Below are 10,885 nucleotides of genomic sequence, written 5' to 3' on the forward strand. Positions count from 1 at the left end.
ACTTTCTCTATTAATTTATATCTTTCCTTTCCTTTTATTATCATTTTTTAATCTTTTTCTGTTTTTCATTTTTAAAAAATGCATGTGCCATTTGCCATAAATAACTTCTATAATAACCTCTTCTAAGCTGAACATATTCAGAAAAAAAAAAATCTGCAAAAAAAAAGCCAAACACATTAAGGCATATTGCCTTTATTTGTTGTAAGATATAAGTCTGAATAAAAAGGTATAAATTGTTATAAACGTCTTAATAGTTATCTTCGATTCTTACTAACAAAAAAGATACAATCCCGGCTAGATATCACCCTTTCCAATCTTCTTTGAAAGCATGTTGTTTTGCATGGTAAAAGAATCATGAGTAAAAGTTATAGACAAGTTGGAATCAGATAACAAAGGAAACTCAAAGGGTAAGATGAGATAGTTGAACACTGAAATCCCATATCTCACCCGTATCCATGCAACATAGGTTGAACAGTTCCCATGAAAGAACGGAGATGGCAGAGTTGGAATATGATAATTGTTTAAACACTCAATATTTCAAAGTTTAATCTAACTTTTAATTCAAGTTTGACTATGATGAGAGACTTTTACATTTTTTTACCTCATTACCCTTAAAGGTACGTAGCCCATACACTCATGATATATTCTCATCGTGTCACTAAAAAGGTACTGCGAATCATATGCATATAAACCATATCTACATGCAACGTGCAAACAATGTCTTATCATAGATGTTCTACAACCTTATTGGGTGAAATTCATAACCAAATTGTCCATTTCATCATAATTGACTTTCCTCATACAAGATCATTAGCAACAATGGCTATATCCTATCATCTTAATAACCAGATGCCCAATTTACCCAGTTCTAAACTAATTAAAATGCTGCATCCGATACCAGTCACTAATACAAAACCTATACAAGTTTTGAACTTATACTATATACAAAGTACTCCAAAAGAAGAAAGAGTTAATACAGCTTGCACTATTAGTGCTTACAAAAATGTGTGAAAATGCTTCGCCGAGATGAGGAAGACATCAATTACAGAAAAAACAAATGACATCAACAAGTGAGAAACCTACAGAAGTCTTCAAGATTAAGCAGACTTGGCAACTTCAATTCCTGATCTTTCTCAACACAAAGGCACACCGTGTACTAGCCACCAACAGTTAGATAGAATAACGTAATAGACATTTCTTTATATTTGAATTTTGATATCCTGACACCGTAAATAGCAAGCAATTCTACTACTGTTCCTTGTAAATTGGCGGGGTTGAAAACTTGTGAAAGTTGTGCTGCATCAACTTGACTATCTCTGCAAATGAATATCAACTCAAATTGGCATGCCTGGATATTGATTAATTGCAATAGCAAAACTATATGGGATAGTAAATTGAAAAATCAAAATAGGGAAATGTAAAATCCAGGACTAACCCAAAATAATTACAATGCTGATGATGAAAGACAAATATGATTTAAGTCACACTAGAGTTTCAAGAAAGTATATAAAAGTTTTCAAACGTAGTAAATGGAGTTACCATTTGCACCTAAACTCAACTGCTCAGATGGGGCCAACATGTATGGTAAAAACACATGTAAAACTTTCAAAGCACAATCAATAAAAAAAGGTAAAGAATGGTGGTGTCTGTTGAGTTCTTCGATAAAATATATCGAACCAGTATGTTATTGTTTGGTCTATGATAAAAAGCCTTATTGAAGCAAAATGAACAAAAGAATACAATAGGATCTGTTTTAAATCTATGATGATAAAATATCTCACACCATCAATATTTATGTTATGATTTTATCTCAGAACAGTTATTTCTGCAGATATCATTGACCACACTCATTTGAGTCTTTTCTTTAAAGATAAAGAGATTTTCCATGCACTGTCAGTGTAAAGTTTTGTTACACAGCTAACCAATTAAAAATCACCCTAGAAATGACTTTCAAAGCAATTATTACAAAAGTCAACAATTTTATCATTCATAACAATATATGACTTGATGGCAATGTAAAAAACTTCTGTGCAGTTAATGTACTAAATTAAATTTTGAGATAACCTGACAAAGTTACAAACTTGGGAATACAGCTAAAAGAGTAAAGAAAATGTAGGACAATGAACAAGAGAATCATGGACTATGTGAGGACCATATAAACGTGACAGTGTGAAGAATGGGGGTGGAATAATGGACTGTGAGGACCATATAAATGTAAAGCACACGAGCTCCTTTAACTTTAGGGGGATTGCAATCAGACCCCTGGAACATTAATTTTGTCAACTAACCTACTTTAACATAATTTAAAAAAAAAAAAAAAAGATGCAGTAACTAATTTGTACTCAAAGAAATGACTAATTTATACCAAATTTTATGCCCACAGACAATATAGAAGCAGGTTCAAATATGGCCCAATTGAATATAAATCATAAAAAGGAAAAGGACTTAAATGCCTAATAATTAAAAATAAAATAGTTCATAACATTAAGCATGAATATTTTAACACGGAATGGAAAGCTTGCTTATTGAAAACATTTCAAGTTACAAGCAGTTTGTTTTACTTACAACCATGCATGAGCCTTCACCCAACAATTTATGTTTCTAGAATAATTAGTTAATGACATTTATCATAGCTTCTGTGACTATGCGGTCTACAGTCCAATCTTCTTTACAGCAAGTCAAATATGAATTTCAAATAAATAAATAAAATGTTAAATTTCAAAATATGAATTGACCAAAAAATTAGATAGAAGTGCTAATGATATATTTTGCAAAATTCCAAGAGACTCAATTGCTAAAATTGAATGTTCAGAGGCATCCATTTGCCAATCCCAAAGTAAGCATCCCCCCAAACACAGACTAGAAATATTTTCAATCAACCAGCTTTCAATGCAAATTGTAAACATAAAGAAAATTATCAGAACATGACAAATAATAATAAATTTCTATTTGACCATTTACAGATCCACAACAATATTTGAATCACCAATCTAGTTTGATAGGAAGTTAGGAACAAACCTAAAAGACGCTGCAAAAGCCCACATGAAAAGAAAGTATGTAGTGAAACCCAATGGGAAGTCAGGCAGGATGGAAAAAAATAAAGCACATTTTGGCAACATAAATTACTTGAGCCTAATGACCATCTTTCAGCTGTTGTGTTACAAGATGACATGTTCACCTTATATTGAAGCAAAGATTCATGGTACAGCAATAAAAAGTCTATAAGTAATTACAAAAATATGAAAGTAATTATCCAGTTCTTCATCCCATCAGTAGAGGTAAATGCTAAAATTAATAGAAGACCAAAATGAAGAACTTATTCAGTTACTATACACTATAAACATTTAAATTAGCCAAGTTTTGCAACAACCTAGCAACCTTCTTGGAGAAAACTAGGAAACTGGAACCAGAGATATGATTTTGAAACCAAAATATATTGAACCTATATAAATCTAGAAGACAATCTATGAACAACTGAAAAAAAATAAATCATTAATTTTGGAAATAATTTTACTGGAACAATTAAAAATCATACACCTTATTTCACAGAATAGGAAATGCACTTAATGAATACACACAATAATTAGATACAGAATACTAGAGCAAATAAGCTTCAGTTCAACTTCAAGTAGAGAAGGAAAAATTCAATAACAAAGAGCAATTAGTAGCCTCTTTTATCTTCATGAGGAATTAATTCGGGTAAAAAGAAATATATATTAACATTGACATTTAGTTACAGCAGAAGCACTACCATTTGTAACCAAGTCTCAATTATCTAAGGTTGTTAAAATCAAGAGGAACAAGAAGGGGATGAAAACCTGTAACTCAGATCATAAGACCCTACAGTCCCCTGCCTAAAATACTTATATATAATACATATTTTTTATTACTATCATTCTTTAATTTATTATATCACATTATATGCTTTTTTTAGTTTATTATTACTTAGTTATTATATTATATATATGTTATATGTTATGCTTTAAATAGTTTACTATATTTTTAATACTAATATTTTTTTATTACAGTTATTCTTCAGTTTATTATAGTATATGTTATGTTTTACGTAAAAAAAAAAAAAAAAAAAAGAGGGAGAAGCTGAATTGAACTCAAGTTGAGGCCCAACAAATCAAACCAGAAAAAGGAAAACAGAGAGAAATGTTTGGACGCAATTTCCCTAAAACCCTAGGACCCGTCAGCTTTTCTACTAAGTGCTGCCGCTGTTCTGAAAAAGCAAGTGCAACCTTAATTCCCTATTGCATATGGCGAGAACACAAATGGAGGTGTACTGGGAGGTTGGAAGCAGCAAGAGGGAGGTGACAGAGGCTGTCCAGCAACAGTGCAGGTTGCAGTGCTATGTCTGGCAACAGAAGAAATGGAGGAGCTACTATGAAGCCCACAAAACGCTGCAATTTGCACCCCAAATGGCTGCACAACATCTGCAACAGACAGGTGCTTCGCAACAAGTGCCTCAAGAGTAGTGGACGACCACTCTGCTTTTCTGTTTCTTCCTGCTCACAGGGGACCGCCAACTACACTATTGGGTGTGGAAGACTGGTCCCGCTCAACCATGATCCACAGCACGAGTTAGCACGAAAGGGGGCTTTTAATGCTTAAGATTGTGCGATTACACAATCTCAACAACAATGCAATTACCACCATGAAAATATGGAAATTTGGAGGTGAATTGACTATGATGTCACCTATTATCAATTTTCAATACGAGATCAAGAGGTAACCTATAACGGCAAATTCCATTTATATGCTCTATAACCGGTGGAATCAGAATCATATTAGACAAACCAATCAATTAATAAAAAATCTTGTGTTTGGTAGTGGTGAAAGATGTAAGAATGCGAGGAACGGCAAGGAAATGAAGTTGAAGTACGGAAGTTCCCTTGTTTGGTACCCAAGAAATAGAGATTTTCAAAAAAAGTGTGGACCCACACTTTTTATTTCCACTCTCATGAACGATGAAATACTACAGAGGTCTTGGTTTTTTTTTCACTTTACCAAAAGTAACCCAAAATGGATTTTTAAGTGCAGCTAATCAATTATGCTTGCACATAATTGATTGTGTCTAAACATAACCAATTATATGCAAGCATAATCAATTAGTTGCAACATGTTCCTCTATTTTGTGTGATAGGAGCCATATAATCGATTATATGGAGAGCATGGGGCCTACAAGTAAAAAATAATGACTACATATGTGAAGGTAAAATCACTAAAATGGTATATTTCTTGATTATCTAATTTCTTTCCTTTTCTTTCTTTCAAACTAAACAGCATCAATGTTCGTTCCACTCTATTTTTCTTAAACCAAACAACCAATATTTCTACTCTATTTCTTATTTATTTCCCTTCTTTTCCCACCTGCCTATTTCCACTCCCTCTATCTCTTTCCTCTCTACCAAACACAACTCGAATGTACAAAGAAGAAGAGTAACATAAAATAAAGAGTTATTCATTTACTTTTTATAGTTATTCAACACTTCTCGCTTTAAAATTTAAGTGGATGATAGAAATTTAAAATTGTAAAAATAAATTAACATATTTTTAAAAGGGCTTTATTTTAATAAGCATACCAACTCTATATACCCCGTGTACCAATACTTTGTATGGTTGCATACCGTGTACAGGTACCCATACCACGTTCCAGAGAGTATTGTGAACCTGGTAACTATGGTTGAATCTGATACTATTATTGAATTAAAATATAACCATAGAAATTACAATTTCTCCTACCAGATCCAAGGCATTTCAGAGAACATGCTCGGCCACACCGTGACAATACTGCTCAACATGATTCTCACCTAGTCCCCTACTCTCCCCTATAACACTGGCTGGCTAGCTTAACTAACTTGTCCATGTCAGCAAATCCACATGACAAAAAACATTCCATCACTGCTTAGCCCCTCCCCTGAAAGGTGCCTTACATCATCCAGCCCATCTAAACTGTTTACAATTTACATCATCCGGTCCAAGTCTCTATCAAACCCACACTGAAAGAATACAATAACAAGTGAACTGTAAGGAGAAGGGAAGCCCAAAACATTGAGAATATCTCTTTTCATGGGCTTAAGCAAGAACCACACTTATAGGCTTTACACCACTTCCCGGCCCAAAAACTTAATTAGGTCTATGGGTCATTTAACTGACATATTCCTCCCTTAGCCCATTACTTTTTCTATATGGAAGCATAGAAATCAGTTGGTTTTTGAGGGTAATCACTTTCAACCATCTAAAGTGATGGAGGATGCTTTATTCCTCAACTGGACATGGTTAAAAACCAGAGACAAACACTTCAGCATTTCTTTCAACCAATGGTCTTCTAATCTTGTGGCTTATTTTAGTTGAATTGGGCTGGGTTATTGTATATCTGTATTGGGATGGGTATTTTATCCTTTGTAGTGGATTTTTAGGGGGCTTGCTTTGTTTGGGAGGCGACACTCTTAGTGTCTTGTCTTTATGTGTAATTCATCAGTACTTCTGGTACTGATTTGATATTATTAATAATATATATCTATGTTTGCCTTCCAAAAAAAATAAATAATGGCAGCAAAAAGGTTAGAACTTAACACCTTGTGCTAACTGCGCAAACCCATTACTTTTAAATAGGGAACTTCTACGGTCACACCTGAATTCCCAATATGAAGCTATGAACAAAGTCTTCTAATATTCCACAAATAATTTTGAAAGACTATTGCTCAGGGATATTTTATATCAAAGAATTAATGGTTACAGTCTTACAAATTATAATTGAATAATTCATAATACTAATACATAATATGATGTCATTGTAAATAAAGTGGATTTCTTAGGAAAGGAAAGGAAAGTTTTAAGATCATGTGTTCAATAAAATAGCGCCAATAATAGATAGATGGAATGCAAACACACATATAAACCCAAATACAGGAAAACAGATTTCGACTGCCAGAAGCAGAAAAATCTCATATTCAGAGCAAGCACAATACTGATCGGTTTGCAAACCAAACTACAATGATAAGATATTACAACATATTATCTCAATCTTCAAAGTCACAATAAATATTAAACTTCCTGTCATCTGAAGTACACCAGGATGCTAGGAAGACCACAAAATGGAGCAGTTCATAATGAATAATATGCCTACAACCTCATATGGTTAACAGAGCTTATAATGGAGACCACACAAAGATTGAGATATGACATAAAATGAAATGGAAAAACAATGATGAAAATTCTGAAAACGAGTAAGTCGATGAAAGAACTTGGCTTTACCTCTGCAAACAATGCCCAAAACTCAGCTTCAGTATATTATAAAGTGTATGAAACTCCCAAAATTGTTCAGTTACCTATAGAGAGCTTTCCTGTCCACTCATCAGCTACCCCATAATCAAGGCTGAGCTCTCTCATCGGAGGGATGCTCTCCATCGCAAATAGCATAAGGTGAGGGAACATCAAATTATTGTGATCATAGAGAACAAACTGAACCAACACATTGGGAGTCGAACTATGACTCATATAGCAAGCAACATTCCTCATTCTTGACACATCCATAGCAAAATCCAAAGGAGGTATTGACGGATACGATGGACGCACATAATTGGAGTCAATCATAGATAAGTCCCCCCATTCTGCCCACCTATCAGTAAACCGATTCGGATATATCAACGAATCACCATTCATTGTCAAAAGCTGTGCTTGATCCCTAGTGAGAACAACCCCCGTGTACTCACATATAAAAGCACCAGCTTGAATAAGGTCCAAGGACCTAACTCCCCAACCAGTTTCCCTAGATCTAAACACTTCCAACCTATTTTTCAACCCCTTCTGCGTGACACGGTTTCGACAATGAGGAGGACAATGACAAAACGGGCCACACTCAAAAACCAAAGGCTTCCCTCTCAAGAGAATCCCACTCTGATTATAAGGAAAATCCCCTCCATTCTTCATAGCACAAAAGCACCCCTCAACACACCCATCCACACACTCACAACCCGTCCCCCTCCCACTCTGATGAAAGACAAACTGCGGAAAATTTGTCTTCACAAGATACTCATACTGCAGAGGGTCATAGTTACGATCAATGTCGTTAAAAAGCCGAATGGCCACATTTTCCTTCCTATTCGAAACATCAAGAGACAAACAACACATGGGTTTGAAACTCAAGGGATCCTTCCTAAGCATAAGCGCCTCCTTCATCACCACAGTCCCCATCTTAGCCTGCCCATCAATCCTACACAGCTTATACTTATAAACCCCGAAACCCGACTTCCCCACATCAAACCAGCACTCATGAATCCTATACAACCCATCATACACATACAACCTCCCGGTAGCAGAGGCAGCACCCTCATACCGCACCCCACGAATAACCCTGACCTCAATCCCATAGTGCATACTCCTCTCCATTGCAAGATTTCCCCCCTCAAGCTTCTGGTGGAAAACCTGCCTAGAATGCTTGTCCTGGCCACCGTGGCCAGAGTAAATGATAACATCACCCTCATCAACATCATCCTCATAACCACCAGAAACAATGACACTAGTGGCAATTGGTTCACCATTGGAACTCATGCTGGCAGGGAGATAATCAATCCCAGCCTGAGGCTGACCATGAAGGCCAACAACACACAACTCCATCCTATAAAGGAACACATCACCAATGCAGACACCGGGAATTGCACCAACAATTCTCTTGTCACGGTTCAGCCACAGGCCACAGTTCCTCATCACCGCCGAGGCACGCAAATCGCTGCGCCCCCGCCGGGCATCCACCCGGCCCTCGTCCTCCACCGTCGCCAGGACGCGAAGGGAGTCGTAAAGCATCCTCGTCCGCCGGACCACGTCCCGGAAGTGACGCTGCTCCGGCCCGCCGACATCCATCAGGCGGACCAGCTCTTTGCAGCGCCGCGGCTGCCGCGGCGTGGTGACCGCCACCGAGGAGGACCGCCCGTCCTCCGGGACCGGCACAATTGCCCGCGAATCTGGGTCTGAAACGGCGCCGTTCGGATACTGCTGCTGCTGCTGCAGCAGCATCCCGGGGTCCGAAACGGTGCCGTTTTGGAAGCTCGGCGGTGGAACCACGGTGGTTTCGTTTTGGGGGGGTTTGGCAAAGGGGTTGGAAACGGCGTCGTTTCCGAGCTGCTGGATCCCTTGGGTGATGGGGTCGGGAACGGCGTTGTTGTTGGAGAAAGCGGTTCTGAAAAGCTGAGAGAGACGGTTGAAGTCGGAGAGCAAGTTAGGGTCGCCGGAGAAATCTTCGGGGGATTCGTCGCCGAAGAGCTTAAGGTCGAGGTCGAGGGACCCATTTGAAGAATTGGGGTCCTGAGATTGTTGCTGTTGTTGGGGTGTGTGGGTGTTGAGCCATTCATCGAAAGGTTCCAGCTTTGGGATTAGAATTGGGTTTGGGGTGGTGGTGCTGGCGGCGGCAATTGTGGCGGGGATTGGGATTCCCGGTGGTGGAGGAAGGTTTTCCGGCGAAAAGAGAGAATTCATGGTAGTGTTATAGAAGAAGGTGGTGTTCTTGTTGGTGATGGTGTTGGGTAGGGTTCAGATTGGAAGAAGAAGGCGAAGAAGAATAAGGAGAAGGAGCTTTGGAAATGGTGATTTGGAGGGAAGAAGATGCATTGGAGGGGAAATGGACAATTGGGAAATTTTTGGTTTCCGGATTGGGTGGGGTTTGAAATTTATGAACTAATAGTTTCAGACATTTGAACATTGAAGTTTCTTTTATAAAAAAAGGTGGAAATTGTTGTGCAAGAAGCAAATGCAAGATGTGATTCTTGATCTTGCTTACCTAGTGTATAGGTTTATGTGGAGTGGTGATGAATGGACACCTGGTGAATTAGTCAATTAGGGTAGGAATAAGAGAGAAAAGTTAAAAAGAAAAACGTAGAGAGAAAAAGTGATTATATAATAATTAAGCAATGTGTCTTATTAAGATATGAAAATGAAATGTGAATGGTATGAAAGAAAAAGTATATAAATGAGGATATACATAGGAAATTGGAGAGGTAGACTAGGAAAAAAAGTAATACCTATAATAAATAATATGAAAGAGAAAGAGACACATGAAAAGATAATAGGTGAAAATAATATATAAAAGAAAGTAGGTGAAAGATTATAATTATGAATTAGTTAATTAAGGTAAGAATAATAGAAATAAATAAAAAAGAAAAGGGTTGAGAGAGGAAATGATGATGTAATAAGTAAATAAGTAAGTGATGTGTCTTATTAAGAAGTGAAAATAAAATGTGAATGATATGAAAGAAAAAATATATAAATGAGGCTAGTCACATGAAAAATAAGAGAAAAATAGAAACAGAAAAAAAAATAAGTAATATATGTAATAAATAATGTGAAAGACAAAGACAATATGAAAAATAATAGTGTGAAAATAATAGAGAAAAAGAAGTAGGTGGAAGGTTATAACTATTATTTTATTTTAGTGGTTTTGATTTTTTCAATGTGCTTTCTTTTTTAGAAGATGAGATATTTAATTGTATTTTAAATTTTTATTGTAATTAATATGTAATTTCATTTTTTAATATTTTCTTCTAGATGAATATTACTTTTTTCATTGTTATAGTAAACAAAAATCATGACTTTTACTTTATTTAGAGTAAATTATACTTGTATTTTTTGTGTTTTATGCAAATTGTACCAGGTATTCTTTTATTATTTAACATTACTCTTATGTATTGTTGTAATGTTGTTATTAGTAAATGTATCTAAGGTAATTGGCATAAAGACAACATATGGAATAGAAATGACTATGCAAGTACAAGATGTCATATTATTGATCTTTCTTACCTAATGTATATTTTTATGTAGAGTAGGGATAATAGGACACCTTGTTTTTGGGAAATTAGGATAGAAATAAAAGAAATAGGAAAAAGAG

At 36.1% G+C, this 10,885-nt stretch overlaps 1 protein-coding gene across 1 annotated transcript; it reads right to left on the reverse strand.

Annotated features, from left to right (window-relative positions):
- Nucleotides 1-761: 761 nt before the first annotated feature.
- Nucleotides 762-9,844, reverse strand: LOC100795514 (histone-lysine N-methyltransferase family member SUVH9). The gene is made up of 2 exons (XM_003556567.5): nucleotides 7,264-9,844; nucleotides 762-1,316 (listed from the first exon to the last, which is right to left on the reverse strand). The coding sequence occupies exon 1, from the start codon at nucleotides 9,478-9,480 to the stop codon at nucleotides 7,330-7,332; it is 2,151 nt and encodes a 716-aa protein (XP_003556615.1). The 5' UTR covers nucleotides 9,481-9,844; the 3' UTR covers nucleotides 762-1,316; nucleotides 7,264-7,329.
- Between the last annotated feature and the right edge of the window lie 1,041 nt (nucleotides 9,845-10,885).

This window comes from Glycine max, chromosome 20, assembly GCF_000004515.6.
Source record: "Glycine max cultivar Williams 82 chromosome 20, Glycine_max_v4.0, whole genome shotgun sequence".
Taxonomy (NCBI): Eukaryota; Viridiplantae; Streptophyta; class Magnoliopsida; order Fabales; family Fabaceae; genus Glycine; species Glycine max.

What these genes read in the sequence shown, in the direction of transcription:
- LOC100795514 (XM_003556567.5), bottom strand. Translation starts at nt 9,480, where the DNA reads ATGAATTCTCTCTTTTCGCCGGAAAACCTTCCTCCACCACCGGGAATC.